General features: G+C 35.2%; 1 protein-coding gene across 2 annotated transcripts in view; it reads left to right on the top strand.

Moving 5' to 3' along the window:
- Positions 1–22,740, top strand: part of LOC150081630 (uncharacterized) — a 158,818-nt gene that overhangs the window by 78,847 nt on the left and 57,231 nt on the right. For both annotated transcript variants that reach the window (XM_090380572.1, XM_090380571.1), the window contains exons 3-4: positions 178–441; positions 13,494–15,964. In XM_090380572.1, the coding sequence (XP_090236698.1) occupies positions 178–441; positions 13,494–15,964 (2,735 nt within the window). The remainder of the gene's footprint in view (positions 1–177; positions 442–13,493; positions 15,965–22,740) is intronic.

Below are 22,740 nucleotides of genomic sequence, written 5' to 3'. Positions count from 1 at the left end.
CTTCTACTTTTGACTCTCTATCTCTCAGGGTAACTCGGAAACTTTTTTTTTTCCTGGTGCGGCATAAGCCTCAGACTTCCTTGCACCATACGGCTATTAATAATAATAATAATGTTATTTATGTTAAATTTCAAATTGATTTCTAGTCGTCATTATTTCCATTAATCTTTTTTTCAGAAATCATCAATATGTTCATAGCAGGCAGCCACAGAGCATCTTTGTATCCCCACTATCTCAGAATGACTTAAGTTATGATGATGTTTCAAAGAACATTGATGCCAACTTGGCAGAAATTGATATGGAAACTTTTCGCACTGAAGATATCTATTCAATTCTTGCACTCCCAACACTGCATTCTGGTGAATTTCAGCCATCAGCACATGGCGAACAGTGTGCTTCACTTTCAAATTCTTTAATGGGCCCCCTGGAATCATCAGCAAGGTAACCGCAATACTTTAATTGTTTAGCATTACTAACAATTCAGTATGTTATATTTTTATAAAAAAGATTAAAAAAAATATATATTCATATAAAGCAAAAAATATTTTACAAATAGTTCATGTAACATTTAATTAAAACTTACTTTTTTAGTATATAAATCACCCATCAAAATTAAATTATTCATTTTAATAATACCCATATGTAAAAATATAGGAAAATTTAGAAATATAAAAGATTTATTTTTTTTAAGCATTCATTCTTGTATTGTTGCTAATTCTCCAAATTTACAAGAAAATTGAGAGAGAGTGTCCATATTTTATTTTTTTGATCCCTTTTCTTGCTCATTGTTGTAACAGGTTTTTCCCTTTTTTTTTTTTTTTTTTTTCATTAAAAAAAAAAAAAAAAAAAAACACTACAGCTTCACAGTTAAATTCTGATTTTTAAAGTAATTCTGCTTGAAATTTTGTCATTTATCTCTGGTTAATAAATTGGTCATTCTGTATTACATAAAATGCAGAATGTAAGAAACAAATGGTGTTAGGAGTAACATATATGGTTGGGGAAAAGCTAAATTTGATTTAACAGTATCTTTCAGTAAAATACAAAAGAAATGCAATGTAGTTATTAAGAGGACACATTGCAAGATTTTTGTGTGTTATAAATGTGAAAAGATACACATTCGCTTTGTGTATTGTCTATGATTTTTTTTTTCAGCTTCAAGTGGTGGGATTGACGAATTAGACATTTGCAAATAATTAGCAGTTTTTCAAGGGGAAAAAAATAGGTACCTCATCAATTGGCAGTGCACCATTATCAAAATTTGAAAATCATTGGGGATAGGTTTCCAGTGCTTCTCAGTAACTTTGAAGATAAATAGATGAAGCAATAATGTATTGAGTATCAGTTGTGTCAGTTTCAATTTTAGAATCTACCTGAATCTTTTAAAAGAAGAATTGATGTTGAACAGTCCTTGGTTGAGAAACTGAAAAGTTATCTCAAGTCATGATTTTAATAATTCCTCATAGCACTGCTGAGTGTGAAAGCATATTCAGCCAGGTGAAAGAAAAAAGAAAATGAAACTCACTTCAGATCTCTTTCTGATGAAACTTTGTACATTGCTCTAGACAGCAGGATCATTGTTATAAATGAAAAGTTGACTTAAAATTAGGCTTCCAGACCTGTATGCAGTACTCAAGATGTGGCCTTGCCTTATACAAAGGGATAAACACCTCCTCATTCCTGCTGGCAAAATTCCTGTATATCCGTCAGAAAAAGCCCCATGAGCTGCCTTGGCAGCCTGTCTGCACAGCTCTGCGAATATCATATCTGACTACAAAATTAGACTTGGGTCTTTTTCATTCTCCACTACCATGAGTTTAGAGAACGAAAATGTGGTACCACACATCTGGTACATTAATCTGGGATTACTGCTATCCATATGCATTACCTTGCATTTGTCAATGTTAAATTTCAATTGCCACTTCTCAGCCCATCTGCCTAATTTGTGTAGATCTTGTTGCAGTAGCATATCCTGATTACTATTATTAACCACTCTGCCAGAACGTAGACATTGAACCTAATACGCCTTCATCACTATCATTAATAAATATAAAAAATAACAATGGGCCCAGCATTGAACTCTGGGGAACTCCACCAATAATGTTAGCAAGAATAGAAGTGTTCATTGATAACTGCTACCTTCTCTCACTCAACCATCCTTTTATCCATAGCAGGAACTTGCTCTTAATGCCACAATACTGTGATTTTTATAGCAGTCTTTTATGTGCAACAATATCAAAAGCTTTTCTGAAATCTAAGTACAGTGCAACCTCTATATAATGTGGGTCTCAGGCAACAACTTTAATACCCGCACTATAAGAAAAGTATGTTATAGCCGAAAAAATTGTGGCACTCCCCCCCCTCCCCAGTTTTTTTTGACATAAATGCACTTTACTTAATAAATAAATATCTTATTTGTTAATGTTTTATGTGTATACAGATAGTCATGTGATTTAGTTTGCCTGAACTGATGACAGTGTTTTTTTTAGTACATAATTCTTAATAGTGGTCAGATGCAATAAATGAAGACATTCACTGTGACGTTCTAACACTGCCTCACCTCATTAATGTTTTCAAGCACTTTGTTAATTTCTGGTGCTTTTCCTTACACGAGTCATCCACATTATCTTCTGAGTCACTCCCTATGTTGCTGGCCTTCTGTTTATTGATTGTCTTCCCACTGTTCAGAGGCTGCAATTTCTTCCTTGGTTAGGCAATGTGCAACGGGAGCTTCTGCATCCACCTAAAATCCAAGCAGCTGGTTCATTTGCATCAAAGCTGCCATCAAGTGCATTACAAAGCAGCCTTTTCTTCTTGTTCTGAACATGCTGCTAATTCAAGGTTATCATTACTGATCTCTTCTTTCTAATACATTTTTTCCAGCTGTTTTTAATTAGTTGACTTACTTTCCCCCATGCTAATCCAATATTGTATGTAAACTATTTCAGTGTTAATATTTTCAGAAATTCTAGAACTTGAATTTCTGAGTTCACAACACTAGCAAGTACCCCACCACAATAGTAGACTTTGAAGGCTTTAATAATGCCCTAATTCATAGGCTGAATTAGTGTAGTTGTATTGCTTGACAAAAATATGACACTGATCTTGCCATCTTTTGAGTTCAGGACAAAGGATGAGCTGGGCAATGATCCAACAGTAACAGAGCCTTTCTTTCACATTTTTTTGGAAAGCATGTGGCATCTCAATGATGGTACAAACTCACTTTCAAACCATGAAGCAAAAATATCAATCGTCATCCAAGCTTTGGAGCTATTTTTATAAATCACAGATAGAGATTCCATGTTGATGTGCCTAAAACTGAGGACTTCAACTTTTACTGATGCACAATGGCTTTGGCTTGCGATTTCCAGTCTTGTTTGTGCACAGTAACACAGCAATTCTCTCTTCATTAGTTTTCATGCCCAGTCTGTTGGTTGCCTTTTTAATACCCAGTGACTTGTCGGGGATAAGTTTATAGTACAGCATTGTTTCATCACAGTTGTACAACTGTTCATCTATGAATTCGCCATCTTGAATAATTATGGAGAAATTCAGGAAATGCTTCTGCTGCTGTAATGTCACCAAGTGCAGATTTGCCTACAAGACTAACCTGAGATATCCCATGACAAGTCTTCCATCTCTAAAGCCATCCTTCAGAAGCTTTAAATGTGTCATCATCTCCACTAAGTAGGCTATGAAATTCAAGTGTGTATGCTTTCAAAATTACCCCATTTATTGGTACTCCTTCACTACACTTTTATAGAAACCTACATGTATAGGTATTGTTTAACATTACTGTTTTCACGTCTAGCTCTCTTTCTTTGGAGGCCTACTTCATTTTCTGTGGAGTCTACAGATGAATGCAGGTTTTCTTCCTCTTTCATCCAGCCACGGATCATTCCTTCTGGAATTGCACACTTGGGAAACATATTGCATTTTGTTTCACCTCTCTTAACTCTTTTGATAATCTTTAACTTTTCTTCAACTGTATAATTCTTTCATTCGGTGGCCATTGTTTCAGTCCTACTGATTTACTAATTCTGCCGTGTATTTATGATGCCCAAAAATTTACCTGCTTTGAGAAACTAAATAAAAACCTGAAGTGAAGCCATGTGATTTCTCCATAAATTACTTGTCAGTTCACGTATATTTTTGATTAATTTAGCCCTTAGCAGTTTTTGCTATTCTAAGTGTAATTTTGTGAATTTATGCCCCCTCATGTGCATAGTCTGAGCAAGATATGTTTAATATGTTTTTATAATATTTTAATATATGTTTTTAATTTTTTTAATAATATTTATATATATGTAAAAAGCAGAAATATATGCAAATGTACAGTTTTAAATTTCATGAATTCAGTGGTCATTTAAATTGGAAAATGGAAGAGACTAAGAGACTGATGTTCCTGTTTTATGTCTATGTTTTTGTAATTTTATCAAAAAGTAATATATATATATATATATATATACTGGTGTTCAAAGAAAGGGAATTGCCCCTTAAAATTGTAATTGTCGTTGGAATAACGTAAGTATATGGCAATATTTCTTACAGATTGCATCAGATAAAATCGACACGCATAGATGATGGCATGATATTGCATCAGCTGTTACTTTCAGCTATATAAGCACGCTCTGCAAGAGTTGCAGTCGTTCCTTGCTTGTGTCATTATGGCGAGTTACATGCAGTTGACGCCCTGAAGAAAGAGTGCTATTGTTGCTTTATGTGAGGAAGGATGTTCTTCCTGTCATATTGCTTATAGAGTGTCTTGCAATCGGTCGATATTGAGTAGATTTCTTTCCAAACTCAAGAATACTGGTGCTGCTGATAGGAGAAAAGGAATCAGATGCAAACGAGTCTCTACTTATGCCTTAAAAAACGTAAAGCTTCTTTGTCTTAGCTGAAAAGAGAATGGGAAGAACATAAAAGAGTGGTAGCAAGTGCAGTAACAGTCAGAAGACGCCTCTTCAAAAATGGACTTGTAGTCCATCGTACTAAGAAGAAGCCCCTCCTCACACAAAAAAATGAAAAAAGCCCGATTAATTTGGTGTAAGGAGCATGTCAAATGGACCCCCCGAACAATGGAAGTCAGTTATTTTCTCGGATGAGAAATTCAAACTGCATGGCTCTGATGGGAGACAAACAATTTGCCGTAGACGTGGTGAAGAATACTATTCAGACTGTATGGTGTCTACAGTGAAATTCCCTACCAGCCAAATGGTATGGGGGTGCGATTCGTATTGCAGAATAGGTCACCTGCAGTTTATGAAAGGTTCCGTAAATGCCAATGGATACCTGGCTATATTGGAAGGCAAATTGCTGCCAGCCATTAGAAATCATTTCAACCTGCCAAGTAACTGAATCTTTCAGGACGACTCTTCTCCTTGTCATTGGGCAAAAAGTGTAAGTAGGCACTTCTGTAGTTACTTTAGCTTCATTTCTGCATTAGAGGTTCAACAGTAATGTGAATTATTACTGTTGCACCTCTAATGCAGAAATTAGAGGTGCAACGGTAATTGGCATCGTGTGGAATCTGCAGTTGCCAGAAAGAAACCAAAGACCCTTCGTGAACTTCAGGAAGCCATAATTCGTGTTTGGAACCATGAACTATCAGTTGATTATCTTCAGAAATTGATCTTGTTAATGCCTCGATGGTGTGCTGCTGCTGTCACTAGGGCCAGAGGCAGTTCAACTAAATATTAGTTTGCACCTGTTGAACTTTTCATTTTGTTTTCCATTTAAAATGATAAACTGAAGCAAACTGAGGGCTTCTGATAACATTTCAGCCATAATTGTCATATTTACCAAGACTGTTGTATAAAGGTTGCAAATGCCCATTTTGGAGTATTTTGAGAGCACCTGTCAAATATTACTTAGCTTTGCCTTAACTATTAATATCTTTTGTTTATATTTCTATTTGTGATACTAGTCATTAATGTAACATATCATCGCGAAAAAGGGTTAGAAATGTGAAATTCTTAGGTGATGCACTTTCTTTGTGTGTGTGTGTGTGTACAGTGTATATGTTTTAAAGGAAGCAACAGTTTTAGATATTATTAATAATAAGAATAATAATAATGGTTTATGGACCTGGGACACTGCTATATGCAGAAAGTACCAAATGACCATAATTGCTACATAAGTTAGCAGTCGTGAAATGCAATGTGCTAACATTACAGGGCTAGTAATGCTAATTATGGAGAACAAAGGGTGAATAGAACAGAAATTGCTATCACGGTGAACAAAGAAGGGAGAAATAATAAGAATTAATAAGAATAACTTAGTGCTGTTCATCTTGTGACCTCAGCGCCTTTTTCGAGGGCCAGCCGCCAAAATCAAAGGAGGAAACGGCAATAAGTGGGTATAGCCTCGTTTTCTGACATGAAATACACGCCGCACGTGGTACATGTGAAAAGTAGGTAAAGTTAGTTAAAGTTGGTTAAAAAAATGTTTTTAATTTTAATCATGAGGTGTGCGTATATTTCATGGCTGACCCAACAGAGGCTGGAAGTAAAGATTAAAAGAATAAAAAGCAAGAAATGGGATAACTTACTGGGGTTGTGGCGATCTGTACTGCTGTGGAGAAATAAAATTTTTAAAAACTGAATGTGGGCTACAGTATATTGTATAAACTGGTGACCCCTGCTGTAAGAAATTGGGGAAAATTTTAAAAATTAAATAAATTAATTAATTCAGTTGGGCTAGTTACCCCATGTGTCGCAGGTTGGAGATGTATTAAAATAAATTAAATTAGCGAAGTAGTACATTAGTAAATTAAAATTAATTAAACCAATTTCGTTACGAATGTAAAAAGGGTTAGTGGTAGGGTTACCATTTTAAGGTTAAACGTGTGAAGGAATGCATCCCAGGATAGAAAGGAATAATAAGCTAGCAAAATAGCGGTAAATAGTCACTGAACTTTGTATAGGCAAGGAAAGTGTTTTAAGGAGTAAAGGACTATCTTGGGTTTTGCATTCAGTAAACTAATGGCTCACGAGAAATAAAAATATAGGGTGTAGGAAGCATAAAGAGTACTGAAGAAGACAAAAAGATGGTGCTAGGACAGTTTGGGGTTGCTGTACTCATTCCTATAGTAAGACCCTGAACATAGTTCTGTGAGCATCGTTCTGGTGTTTGTATGGTATATGAAAATAAAAAGTAAATTAAATAAGTAGATAGATAAAATAATAATACATGAATGGTAAATGAATACTCCTATAGATATCCAATCGGGGGATTACAAGTTTTCTAAGAAGTAAGACCCAAAAGAGGCTAGGTGTATTGACTATACATATGTACAAGCCTAGCAGTTATAGAATATCAGTTAGCCATGCTATTATTGATATCAATTGTACGGTTAATTCTGTTTTTTTTATATTTGATAATACCGAGAGCTTTTTTGATGTGGTAATATAAGTAGGCTGCCGGAAACTGGTTGTTTAAAAACTTGCTGTACAGGTTTCTGATGTTGCTCACTATCAGTTGTTTGCTATTGCATATTGTGGCTATTCTGATGATTTGAGATAAGATGATGTTGGCATGTACTTTTTTGGAAATATTCGAATGCCAGTGCGTGAAACTGAATACATTAAAGTTAAAGGTGTTGCGCGCTTATTATATATATATTGACTGTGAAGTAGGGGTTGTTGAGGTCTATATCTAAATCCAAGTAGTTAGCAGCCTCGTTATTATCATTGGTTTTTTCTAGTGTGAGCTTAGTCAGGTATATATTAGCAAGGTTTTGTATGAAGTTGGGGCAATTTGCTACAAATAAATCATCAATATTTTTATGATTTATTTGTAGTGATGTTTTGTACCAGTATAGGTATAGATTGGTAATGATACAGCTCGCTGGGCTGCCCGTAAGGATACCTATAGTTTGTTGGTAAACTGTTTTTCTGTCGAAAATGTAGTTCTTGGAAATGCACAAATTGAGCAGATTATTCATATATATGGTTTGCAGTCTATTCTATGTTTGTATCTATTATACAGGTTGTTTAGGATAAGCTTCAAATTGGTTTGATCTATGCTTGTAAATAGGCTATTGAAGTCAAAGGTTTGTATATGGGATATATTGTTACTATGCAAGGCATTTATAATAGGAATATTGTTGTTGATTGTCTTGCTGTCAGGCAAGATGTTAATGATAGGTTTCAGTAGTTGCTCTAAGGTTTTAACAGGTTTGTATGCATAGTTTTTTTCCCTGAAGTAATGAATTTGAAGCCTATTGGATTCTTATGGAACTTTGGTATGCAGTATATATATGGAAAACTATAATTATTAATACAAAGTTTTAGTTTTTTGTTGATAGCTATTAGCTTTTTTGTTATGATATTGCTATTGTTTGTCACTGGCTTGTATGTATCACTAGAATTGAGTTCAGTATTTAATGTGTGAAAGTAAAACGTTTTACATATGAAAGCATAGTTACAAGTGGCTTTGTCAACGGGGGTAATAATAAATTGGTCATGCAGCTCTGATAATTGTGTTTTAATTATGGCTATACTGCAGTTGATAGTGGTTATTGGAGATCTGTGAGGCATTAAGGCTTTGTAATTATTTATTAGATTTGATGCCAGGTTAAGGTTGCACATGTGGAAAGCTTCAATAGGTGTGTTGTATTTATAGGCAAGCATGAAGCAGTAGTTAAGGTGGTCATGATGCAACTGCTTTTTGAATGTGGTTAGGCTGGTTTTTTTAAACAACCTGAATTTGTATCCATAAGAAAGAATGTTTCCCAGTTCCTGGTAAGGTATGAAATCCAGGTTACTGGTTATAATATGCCCATGGTGGGGATTAACATACGGCTGTAGTTTCTGCCTTGTGGCAAATGCATGTGTTAGTGTCTAATTTTACTTTGTCCATATTGGTAGAAAGGGATTTTAGTTGCAGGCAAGAAGGCCGAATGGTTTATCATATCTGTATCTATCTGTACCATTGACTGCACACTGACCTACTTCCAGCCAACTGCAAAAACATCAGAATCAAAGCAAAGGCTTTGATTCTGATGTTTTTGCAGTTGGCTGGAAGTAGGTCAGTGTGCAGTCAATGGTAAATACTCTTTATTAATATTATTATTTATCGATTTTAGTTTAAATTTACAAATGTCAAATAACAGGTAGTTTTAAATTCATAACTGTTGAATTTAAATAGTGCTTTTAGAATGCTGTGTTTCATACTGAAGAGTAGGTTATGTATCTGCTGCACCTCTATGTCCTTATTGTCCCAGTTGGTTACAGTCTGGGCAAAGCTACCTAGTTTGTGATTGTTTGAATTATTATTTCTTGGTTTGCTTACAATAAACACAGTATTATTGTATCACTACATCATCCTTAGTCACCTGACCCCTTACCAAGTGAATGTGGAACTCACATGCACACACACCCAGCTATCTATAGGAGTATTCAGTTACCATTTATATATTATTATTTTATCCATCTACTTATTTACTTTTTATTTTTTATCTTCATATACCATACATAAACACCTGAAGAATGCTCACAGAACTATGTTCAGGGTCCTACTATAGGAACGGGTACAGCAACCCCGAACTGCCCTAGCACCATCTTTTTGTCTTCTTCAGTACTCTTTATGCTTTCCTACTCCCTATATTTTTATTTCTTGTGAGCCATTAGTTTACCGAATGCAATACCCGATATGCTCCTTTTCTGCCTTAAAACACTTCCCTCGCCTATACAAAGTTCAGCGACTATTTACCACTATTATTCCTTTCTATCCTGGGATGCATTCCTTCACACGTTTAACCTTAAAAGGGTAATCCTACCACTAACCCTTTTTACATTCGTAACAAAATTGGTTTAATTAATTTTAATTTAATAATTTATTTTCCCCAACTGAATTAATTAATTTATTTAATTTTTTTAATTTTCCTGATTTCTTACACCAGGAGTTGCCAGTTTATACCATATACTGTAGCCCACATTCAGTTTTTAAAAATTTTATTTCTCCACAGCAGTACAGATTGCCACAACCCCAGTAAGTTATCCCATTTCTTGCTTTTTATTCTTGTTATTCTTTTAATCTTTACTTCCAGCTTCTGTCGGGTGAGCCATGAAATATACACATGCCTCATAATTAAAATGAAAAAAAATTTTTTTACCTACTTTTCACGTGTACCACGTGCGGCATGTATTTCATGTCAGAAACAGAGGCTATACCCACTTATTGCCGTTTCCTCCTTTGATTTCGGCGGCTGGCCCTCGAAAAAGGCGCTGAGGTCACAGGATGAACAGCACTAAGTTTTTCTTATTACTTCTTTCTTCTTTGTTCACCGTGATAGCAATTTCTTTTCAAGTAATTAGCGTTACTAGTACTATAACGTTGCCACATTGCCTTTCACGAATACCAACTTATATATATATATATTTTTTTTCAAATGTATAAAATGCACAGCTTGTTTTAAAAATTTTAATATTTTTTTAAAATTCAAAGAATAAGTATTGCAGTCCATTTAGAAAAGATAAAATATTCGCATTGGCAAGCAAAATTAAAAAAATAATAATAAAAAATAAAAGTTAAAAAGAAAATGGGCACCCTGTCAGGTATGCTACCACTGCCAGGTTAAGGTTGCAATTGAGGACCATCTTGAATAAATACCAGGATTGGGTTCATTGTGGGGCAGTCTGGCCTGACCAATCTAGTAAGTTACTGTGGTGCAATTAAACATTTGGATTCAGGTAACAATTTTGATATTATATACCTAGACTTCAGTAATGCTTTGGGTACTGTCCTTCATCAAAGGCTTCTATTTAAACTAGAACAAACTCACATTACTGGTAAAATTCTATGCTGGATCACAGACTGACTAAAAGATAACAACATAAAGTTGTCATACATGGTCAGTTTTTCAGCTTGGACCAGTGTAACAAGTGGGATCCCTCAGAGCTTGCTGTTCAGTCCCCTTATATTTTTAATTTTCATAAATGATATTGAAAAGCATTACAAGAGAAGCTGTCAAAAGTTTGCTGATGATTTGAAGGTGGGAGGGATGGTTAACAATTTGAGTCAGGCCATGATGTTTCAAAAATACTTGGAATGGTTGCATATATTGTCTGAAAAATGGAAACTAAAGTTTGATGCTGCTAAGTGTAAGGTTATGGGGAACAGAGCCTGGAGTCACATATAAGTTAGGGAAGAGTTTCAAGACAAATAGATTTAAGTGTTAAGATTAAATCTGACCTGAAATTTCCACACAGTGTTAAATGTGTAGTTAGGAAGGCACATGGTGCCCTATCCATGATTTATAGAACCTTTGCTATTAGGGAGAGAGAGATGTCATTTTGCTTGTGTATGATATGATAGGTAGACTGCATTTGGAATATTGTATTCAGGTTTGGAGAATACACCAGGCTTTTTTTACACACACACACACATACACACACACACAAAACCCTTCCAGAGAGGGTTCAAAAATGGGCAACCAGATTAGTGATAAGTGCAAATTGACACACATAGGAAGAACAATTTAGAAAGTGTAAACTGCAGTTTGACAGCTAGATATTTAGAGAGTTATCTGATCGAGGTGTATGAAGTGCTGAAAGGGTTTGAGTAATATGAATGAGGAAGGTCTGTTCTCCCTTGCAGGTGAGCCAACAACCGGGGGGGACAAAAATAAAATCTTAGAGAATAACAGAAGACTGGATCTGATGAAGTTTACTTATATGCAGGGGAGCTGTCAAACACCAGAATAAATTTTCTCCCAAAGTGATAGAGGCAGCAAGTCTGGTTAATTTCAGAGCAGTTATTAAATAAGGCTTGTTCACTGTAGACATACATAGTGGTATCTTGAGAAATTCACTCTCATTCACAGTGGTAACTTGAGGAATTCATTCCTGGAGACACTACTGTGAATGAGAAAAAATATACACAGGTATTCAGCAAAAAGTCAGAATGATGGGCAAAATTGAATGTGTTTAACTGGCACATGAGCACACACACTGCTCATTTCTTTTGGAATATGAGCTCATTAAACACAGTACTACTGTGTTACTACATCATCCTTAGTCACCTGATCCCTTATAAGTGAATGTGAATGTTGAACTCGCACCACACCACTCGTTTCTTGTGCAACAAGAGCTCAATAAATGTTACATCCTACAAAGTAAAATTGCTGTTGGTGCTTCTATTCAAGCAGATACTATGAAACATGTTACACCAACAGGATTAAAAATATTTCACAAGCCGGAACACTAGTTAGGCCTAAAGAGTAAGGTTAGTTACCAGATGTGTGTCTGGAATTAAGTACCATCCCTGAAAATTATTTGTCCCCAGAATGTCTCTGATTTTTAGAATCGAAAGGTGACTTCCTGGTAGTACTCTTTCCAGACCAATATTCTTCACATTAAAATAATGATATCTCTTGAAAGCATCTGTATTATGGTCACCTTAGTGTGAATGTAAGTGGTGTAATGTGGCCAGCCTTGTCCTGATGTAGCTGAATGGTCAGGAGCACAAGTGCAGCAGCACATGTTCTTTGAGTGGATCGGGGTTCAAGCCCATAAATACGATAAATATTTGTATTGATTGATTTATTGTAAACTCCACTGACCTAGCAGTCATGCTGGAGTATAAACAAAAAAAAAATTATGGTGTGGAATGGAGTTAAAGAAAAGATTCAAACAATTCCCCCCCCCTCCCCCCACAGCGGGGAGCTGCAAGGGGGGGAATAGAGAATAATATAGTCCAACACATGACATTTATTTAATTTCTGGCCTTCTCATACATTAAAATGGCTGACATACAAAAGTGGTCTGTGGGCTTTCTCCAAATTTATATGGTTTCAAAAGGTACAGACTTCGAACATTAGAAAAATAGTTAACATACAGATACCTAGAGCTGTCTATGGATGTCAATTTTGTTTGGAAGCTACCACAAAAGTGAAATGACCATGACTTGTTATCCATTAGCATTCCAAAATATGCTTCATATGTACTGAAAAACTTTGTGCCACCTAAATTCTTGTGCTTTGGATCTGCAGGTATAGCAAAAGGACTCTGGAGAATGCTTACAATAATATGAAATCAAGCAAAGTTGTCATTTATAGGCATTTGTGTAACATACATAGTAATTGTGAAAAGTCTGTGATTCCTTCCAAATGTCATGACTGTACAGGAAAACCAGTGCAAAAATTGTCCTCAGTGCACTTTTATCTGTTAAACTATAAAAGAAACAGAAAAATCAACATAGATAGATTTCTGTAATAGAGCATTATTAAATAAAAATAATTTATTTTTATTTAATAATGCTTTAACTTTGTTTAAACTTTGTTTATAACAATTTCATTTTCCTTTTTTAGAGGAATCTTAGGTTTTTACTGTAGTAAAGTGATCTTAAGTATTCATTTTTTTTTTTTAGCAATATGAAATTTGTACTTATATTTCCATAAATAATTTTTTATTTATATTACATAGTAATATAAATGCAACAGTGCATATTTAAGATAAAATAACATATTTTTTCTTGTGTATCATTTTCAGTCCACGCAGCACATCAGAAGAATCAACTGATATGTCCATTTGTAAAGATGAGCCATTGTTTTCTCCACTGGTAGAACAGCCTCTTGCATCAATCTCAGTTGACAGCCTGGATTACAGCTTATTAGAAGATCCATCCCTGATGCTAACTTGCCAGCCAGTAAAGGATAATTATACTATCGCTTTTCAAGGTAGTACAACTCAACTTTCTGATGATTCAGATATGAAGGTTCATGGAAGAGGTAAGAATAGAGGATGTATGATTCGGTCTGATATAGGATTAGCTACCTCCAACAAAGTGGGATGTACTCAGCAAAAGGATTGCAGTATTTCTTCATCAGATAATACATCAAATGTAAAAAGTAACAGTCTTCCCAACCTTTTACACCAGTCTTTAATCTTTTCTACACAGTATCCATTTGGCTGTGTACCCCTTTATGATCTTAACAGCAGTCAGTCAGCTCACTCAAGAGAATCATTTTATAGTAACAGTCAAAGGTCCATCACTCTCTTGAAGTTGTTGATACAAAAGAAGGCTTCAAATAGTCCTACTGCATCCGAATCTAGCAGTCAGTCAGAATCTTCAGGATGTTTAGTTACTCCACCCAGAATCAGACGTGAGTGCAACATCCATAGCATTTCAAGAAATGAAGATTATCAGAGATCTCCACGACGTGGGAGGGTTCTATCACAAAATTATGCCATACCACTGCAAAAGAACATATATAGTATAACTAACATAGAGAAAAGTGTTGATGAATCATTCAACAAATATCAAAATAAGCTTGACACTACTGAAACAAATAATAATACCACCACTGATAATATAAAACACACAGTTAATAATAACAACAACAATAATGTTACATGTTCCACAACAGCAGAAGTTGAAGAAGAGAATTCACAATATTTTGAAGACAGCTTAATGGATGCCATTCTTGCTAAGCCACAAATAGTGAATACAGCTAGTCCTATCAGAGAAGAAGCAGAAGAAGGAGGATCCAGTTGTGATGAAACTATGAGAGATAGTAAAGATCCATTTGGGAGTACCAGCGTTACGTCTGAAGAAGGTTCTTTTCCACAAAACAATACTGTGGAATCTCACATGCAGAACCATAATATTCGGGGAAACAATGTGGAAAGGATAAAAAATATATTTCCAACAGGGAAGCTAAACACTGAAGTTAGCAACAGATTGGAAGGATCAGCTCAAACAGGCAAACTGATAATGAAGAATTTAGATTTGGGTTATGATAGTCTTTCTCAAGGTACCCAAACAAAGCAAATTAACAATAGCAAAGAAAGTAGTTTAGATAGCTCTCAAGCTAGCCCTGCCACACCAAGCATTAGTGATATGCTAATCAGGGATAGTAGTGCTTCCTCTGCTCAGGATCATCAGCAAAGGAGATTTAATGTAATTATAGCAACTACACGTCATTGTGCTACTCAGATACCTGTTCATATTCGTGATCAAGCAATTCAAACTTCACTGAATGGTGATAGCCACCAGTGGGGATTTTTTGTTAGGAAAGATACAGAGGGTCAGGAAAAAGAATCAGATAAAGAAATGAGTAGCACACAGAAACAAAAATCAAAGCTCTACATTTGTTACCCAAATTACTCTCTTCCAGATCTTGGATTTCTAAAAACTATGCAGGGAAATCTAGAAACTCCAGAATTAATTTGTTTACCTTCTGCAAAATCTGCGCAGCCAGAAAAGCCTGTTACCCGTCGTCGAGCAAGAAGTTCTGAAAGCAAAGGAAGACCAAAATCTTTCAATGATTTTGAGACATTAACTCGTGTAAAGCAGGTAGAAGACTGGGATTCACTTAGTATTTTGTTACCAGAAGGTTTCAAAAATATGATTAAGCAGATACAAAAGACACAACCAGAAGATGAAGTTCAGAAGGGAACATCTGATTACCCTCCTCCTTTACCAAAGCGTTCACTTTCACTTGCTTCTGACAACCCTGGTCAGTACCACTTACCACGTGGTATCCTCAGGAAATCTCCTGCATATCATGTTTCTCGACGAGAAGAAGCTAAATCTAAACGATTATCTTTACAAGAGCCATTTCAAAGGATGTCGCCTAATATTCCGGAGACAAGTTTACCAATAGCAACTACCAGTCTGTGGATGCCAGAGTTAAATGACCATTGGTTACAACCTTCATACATTCAGCAACAAGAAAATCATGCTATGTTAGTTAGAACTGCATCAGACGAAGGCTGCCATCAGAATATAGCTGGAATAGGGAGCACTGAATTATCACATCAGTGCAATTTACATAATTCTGATCCAATTATGAACTCAGCTTCAAGTCAGTGTTCATGTCCACGAAATAAAAAATCTGTTAGTTTTTCTGACAATGTTACAACACAAGGAGCAATGGAGAGTCAACAGAAAGAACAAGTAATTGCATGTGCCATATGTGGAGTTGCACGTGATGGCCAGCCGTCAGAAAAGGAACAAAGTAAGTATTCATTATGTTATTTTCCCCCCCTACAGTACAGTGTTATTTTATTAAGGAATAATGTGAATCTTGTTTATTTTTAATGTGCTAACCTTTTCTGGAGTACATATACATTTTTCATGTATGGGTCCCTCTGAGGTAATGTACATCTATACAGTGGACACTGCTTATTGAGATCACTTCAGGACTCAGCTGAAGTGATAACAATATTCGCCAGAACAAGAATGCAGCTCTTCAGTGTTGATTACCGATGCAGAGCAGAAATGTGTACAGAACAAGGTGGAAGTAGATAAAGTAAACATGAAAATCAAGCAACATAAAATACTTTCATTTGACCGTCTATTTCTTTGAGAAAGTCATCTATAAAAATGAAACGTCACGATGCTTCCTGAAATCAGTAATCAGAAGAGGATTCATAAAATAAAGAATTTGAAATGGATTAAAGCTCTACTTTAAAACAGCAAGATTGGTAGGAGAAGAGAGGTATGCAGTACTTTCATGGAGTAACGACCATGTGAACTATACAAAGCAAAATCAATAACTAGCCACACAGTGTTGGAGTTGAAAATACAAATTGGGATGTTACATAATCATTTCCACTGCATGTGCATGAACTGCAATAAGTTAAAAAAAGCAATAACATAAATCAAAGTCTGATTGCGATAAACAGCATTTTTTCTATATATCTGTATACCTCTGATCGGGACTTCATAACAGTGATAACATTATCCATGATTACAATAAGTAGCATATACTGTTTTTCAAGATAATTTAAAATAATCAATCCTTTAATGTACAAATTATTTTGAAACATTCCCCTATGTTCTTCCTTCCTTTTCTTATTTGCATTTCCAACTAATGATACAGTTTTAACAGATGGCAGCACATAAATAGATTTTAAATTCAGAGCAGGAGATTGTGCCTATCAGCCATCATTGTCTAATTTTGGCTTACAAAAGCCAAAATTCTCTGGAATTTAAATTTAGAAGTTGATGAAACTGAATCAAGTGATGCATGAACAGATGTAGAAGATAGCAGTACATCAAAAAACAAGTGTTTCGTGAATTTAAAAAATATATATTTTTTATTTTGATTTGATTTTTGAATTAACTTCACTCAGTATTGGGAATACAAGTCAAAATAAGAATGAATTAATATTTAAAAGTATTTATCTGTAGAATTTTCAAAATTTTGTGAAGAAACTAACTCCAGAAAAGGTTACATTTTGTGAAAATAAATATTATGATCACAAGTTTTTACAAATAAAAAAAAAAAAAAAAAAACAAACAAAGAACTCACACTTATTAAAAAGCTTAAGTTCCAACAATTGTTACATATTTTTATAAATGCAGTCTTATGTTTTGTAGTACTCTTGATATGATACAGAAGTGTCTCATTTAAAAAATAAGAGCTGTAGGTAAAATATCATGGTAAAGTTGCTTATCATGGATACTGTTGTGTCATGAATCTGATTGGTTTAAAGCAAGAGCATTTTGTAATTAGTTTTGTTGCAACTTTTTTAATTACAGATTTAAATCTGTACATAGTGTATAGTGTTTATTGTCAAGTGACACCAGAGGTCTCCCCTAAAACCACATAGTATTCTGTGCCACAGTACAAACTCTGTAAAAGCCAGAAGTAGTGTAAGTTTTGGTGTAGAGTTGTGTTGGTCTGTTGTTCCTCTGGTATTTAGCTGCAGGGCCCTAGTGGGGCTCCACATTGCCCTAAGGAGGCAGCCAGGTATGGTATCAAAACTAAAATATCTGCATCATGAACTATGCAGCTGAAACTCTTGCCTTTTACCTGCCACGGCCTTTGGCATTCTAAATGCTGATGGTCACAGCAGATAACCATCATATTGGGTGAGGGAGATAAAAGGATGCATGGTAATAAATAAGTTAGTTAATGTATGTAGTGTGTTACATTTCAGGCACATTAGCAAATAGTAACAATTCATGATTTATAATAAAATAAGTCAACCCATCCACATGAAAATTTGTTACAAAGATTCCTAAAATGTTCTAAGTAAGCATCGAAATGGATCCGAGCTTCTATTCCAAATCTATAGTAATATTTCTGTTGGGAAAATTGGGGAAGCAATGCTATGAAATTGGAATTGAACTTGGAATCATCTCAGGGACACAACAGAAGATGTGTGAAAATTGCTAGTATTCACATTTTTCTGAAAATATGAAATGTGAAAACATACTTTCATTTATGCCAGTTTTTGTAGGGGGAGGGAACAAGGGCTGTGAAATCATAACCTGACTTGAAATTGTCCCAAGACTGACAGAAGAACGTTGGTTGAAAATTTGGCCTTGACTGACTTCTTATTCTAGAGTAATAAGTTAAACGTACTTTCATTTATATGACAAAAATTTCTATGGTCAGGATGGGGCAGGAGAGGCTGCATTTAATCTTAAAAGCTTTCCAGGGCCTACAAAACATATGCTGAAAATGTGATATCAGTTGAACTTTCTTATTAAGTAATGTCTAAATATCTGATAACATACTTTTATTACAAAGTTAGGTAATGTATACAATGCACTACTTTTCAGATGGATTCTGTTTTTTCTTTTTCTATGATTAACTGAAGTGAAAAGTAAATATAATTACTAAGATTATAACTTTATATATAGAGCACAATAAGATTCTCTAGTTTTGCGTTCTCGAAACTACTTAGCCATTCAGTTTAATTACAACTGTATAATATTTATTGCTTTTTCTCCATATACTTTTAAGTCTCTTTTCTCTCTATGTATATATCTATCTGTTCACGAGTCTTACATAATAATACACGTGAAGAGTGCACAGACTGTCTAATGCTAACAACATTGCATAAAGTACATTTAATCTATGAATTTATTCTTTCCATACAAATTGTATGAAAAATAAGGAAATAATAATTGCTTAATTTCTATTTATCTGATTTTTAATGAAATTTTGGATGGATGAACAAATCTTTCTATATGAACCAAATATAAAATTTCATAAAAATCCGACAGCTGGGAATCCCACTATTACATGCAGACGGATGGATGTGGTGATAATAGGTGCTTATGCATATATGTTAAAATGCCTAAAAAGAAATTTGCAAAACTACTTTTCTACCTCATGAGCTTTGTGCATGGGGTAGAATTTAGCATTAAAAAATAATAATTGCCAGATTCCTATTTGATTTTTAATGAAATTTGAAATGGCTCAACAAATCTTTCAATATGAACTAAATATAAAATTTCATGAAAATCCAGTCAGTTGGTGTTATATACAGACAGATGGACATAGCAAAGACAGTAGATACTTATGCATATATGCTTTTTTTTTTTTTTTATGAAAACCCCAAACACGAAAGGTATCAAAACCTATAGTACATAGTACCGTGCATGGGTTGAAGGAGAAGTATGGGGGGAGGGGGATGCCGGAAACTTTGCTCTAGAGACTAAACATCGGTTTAACCACTTCAAGCCTCCAATAAGCAAAGTGGTGGTATTTCACCGGTTGATGAAAGTCATCTACCACCTGCTAACATGCCAAAAAAACAATGTGCAAAGCTACTTTTCTATCCCATATTAAATTCTACCCCATGAGCTCCGTGCAATCTCTCTAGGCCCTGACAACACGAAAACATTATGCATGGGTAAAATTCTGTACACTTTCAAATTTAGCCCTAACTCTCAGCTTTTTGTCACCGTTGCTTCATGTCACTCCTCTCATCACCTATGCTTTGCATTGTTAGTGAATTGCATTTCTAAGTACAGTACATCTTGCAGACTCCTGGATGGAAGTGTGGCATACAGACAGTGAGTGTAAGTCTCCAATGAGGTTCTGATCGATCTAACCAGCATAACCATCCATTCCTGTGGTAGGGTTCAAGGGCGGTTATACTGGTTAGATCGATCAGAACCTCATTGGAGACTTACACAGGTCTATTTCTGACTATGTGCACTTATTTAGGTTAATAATTTTCCCAAACCACCAAGGAATCTTTCAACTTAACAGTGTTATTGGACTGGTTCAACAGGCATTATGGTGATTGTCAGTCCTCCTGCAGTTGTCAGACTTACCTGATGTCAGCCCAGTTGAACTTGTATGGAATGGGCTGTTCAGTACTTAGTGAAGTCTAGGCTTTGACATATCCATGCTGTGCTGCATGCTAAAGGTGGCACCTGGGTAGTGGGTAAGTGTTCCTAATGCAAAACTACAACATCTTGTGTGAATGATTTATATGTAGTGGCTCTGAATTTATGATTCACCTTTTTAATGATTTCATATGATCCATTTTATGAATTTATGATCAATCTTTTTAACTAAATTTGACCTTCTCTTTCTCCTGGTCATAGTATTAGCAATGGCCACATTGTGCAAGGAAGCCTATAGCTTATGCTGCACCAGCCAAAAAAAAAAAAAAAAATATATATATATATATATATAAAATAATAATAAGAAGAATAAAATAAAATAATAATTAATAAGAGAAAAGGAAATAGACAACCTATGCATTTCCCTCCTCCCCAGATAATTATCCAGCTGACCTTTGAATTTCCCTAAACTGTCAGCTTCTGCCACCCATGTAGGTAACTTATTCCAGTAATTTATAACTCGCTTTCTAAAATGAAACTTCCTGCAATCCAGTCTAAACATCTCCCCTCATAACTTGAAATTATGGCCCCTTGTTCTAGAATCATTTATAACCATGACAATTTCATCCTCATTCATTTTGTTTATGCCTCTCAGAGCCTTAAACATCTCAATCAAGTCTCCTCTAAGGTGCCCAGTGCCAAGCTCTGCAACCCACATCAAAGTCTTTCCTCACACGGACACCCTTTTGCCGATCTCACCAGGAGGTACCCGTCTTTGGACCCTTTCAACTTTCAAGAAGCACAGTGTCTTTCTTTAGGTGCAGTTTCCATACTTGAACGCAATATTTCAATTGTAGTCTAACAATAGCCTTACATAATGGGATTATGACATCCTTATCTCTACTAGCAAATGTTCGATAAATCATCGATATGACACCATGGGCCTTCCTTGCAGCCAGTCTACAATGCTTGGAGAACTTCATGTCTGACCATATCGTAACACCCAAGCCCCTTTCCTCCACTACTGGCTTTAGTTCAACTCAACCAAGTGTATGTTATTTTGGGATTACTGTTCCCCAGGTGCAATACTTTCACTTTGCTGGATTAAAGCATAGCTGCCATTTTTCTGACCACTCCTGAAGTCTCTCTAGGTTACTCTGAAGAAGCTCTGCTTTGCGATGATCATTAACTACTCTACCAATCTTTACATCATCTGTTAAGTTTGACATCATGCCCTCTATCAATGTCATTTATGGAAATCAAAAACAACAGTGGTCCTAATACTGATCCTTGGGGTATCCCAAGGATCAGTATTAGGACCACTGTTGTTTTTGATCTTACATCAATCCAATCTAAGGAATAACCATTTATCACAACCCTCTGCCTCCTGCCCGGAAGCCATCCTGATATCCATCTAAGGATTTTCCCAGTGATTCTAACCTGTTCCAGCTTATAAAGTAACTCCTCATGTGGGACTGAGTCAAATGCTTTGCTGAAATCCAAATAAACTATGTCGAAATTATTCCCTAATTCCAGAACTTGAGTGACCCTGTGTCAAAAAAAGCTAAGTAAGTTAGTTCAACATGATTTTCCCTTTACAAAACCATGCTGAGTATCCTTCAGAATTCCATCTCTATCTAAATGATCCTGAATTCCACTCTTGATCATTGTCTCCATGATTTTCCTTACTACTGAAGTTAGACTAATCAGCTGGTAATTTCCCACTTCACTCTTACAACTGCCCTTATGTATTGGAAATATATTGGCACTTTTTCCAATCCAATGGAATCACTCCTGAGTCTGATGCTCTCATAATTAGCCTCAATGGTTCAATGCATTCACTTGCTGCCTCCTTTAAGATTATAGAGTATATGCCATCAATCCCAGGAGCCTTGCTGGCCTGTAGGCTCGATAGTTTTTTTTTCATTAAATAAACATGTGATCATTAATTACATTTTTTTCCAACTTCACTCCCATAATTTCTCATTGACATAAAGGGTTTTTCTTTTGTAAATATCGATGCAAAGTAACTGTTGAGTTCATCCGCAACTTCAGCTAGGGTATCTAATACTATCCCATGTCCATTACATAAGGTCTAGCTGGTTTGTTCTCTTCTTCTCTTCTTTGCATTTATATATGTGAAGAATTTCTTATTCCCCTTCTTTGCTCCCTTTGCCAGCGATTTCTCATAATCTGCCTTTGCCAGCCTAACCTTTTCTGTGGCACTATTACAGTTCAATTTGTAGCTGTTATAGTCAAATAACAGCTACAAATCAATGTCAAAGGGGAGACTAGAAAATTGTCATTATTGATGTTAGTATTTTCTAGCTGGTTGAGTAAACATTGTTTTTTTTATCATTTTAAGATTTGTAGGTAAGCCTGGTGTGATGTTTTTTATCCATTGGGCTACATTTCACCCTGAATAGTTTCTACCATTAACTATGGGTCTGATAGGAAAGTTAGCTATGTGTACTTTGATATTTCTGAACAAGGATGGGGGCTCAGGTTTTGATATAAGTTGTTTTTTTAAGTGGTGTCATTAATTTTATTCTGTGCGAGTAAGTTTTAATTTTGTTTTTATCCTTTTAGCTAAGGAATTAATAGGGTCTGTTTTCATCTGCTAATAGGAGTATTTAACAAATATGTTGAAGTGATGTAATTTAAATTCTCTTATATTCCTAATTCCATAATAATTAG

This window comes from Mastigoproctus giganteus, chromosome 8, assembly GCF_048544385.1.
Source record: "Mastigoproctus giganteus isolate SK-2022 chromosome 8, ASM4854438v1, whole genome shotgun sequence".
Taxonomy (NCBI): Eukaryota; Metazoa; Arthropoda; class Arachnida; order Uropygi; family Thelyphonidae; genus Mastigoproctus; species Mastigoproctus giganteus.
The sequence above is the reverse complement of the archived record's forward strand: the minus strand, read 5'-3'. Positions and strand labels throughout refer to the sequence as shown.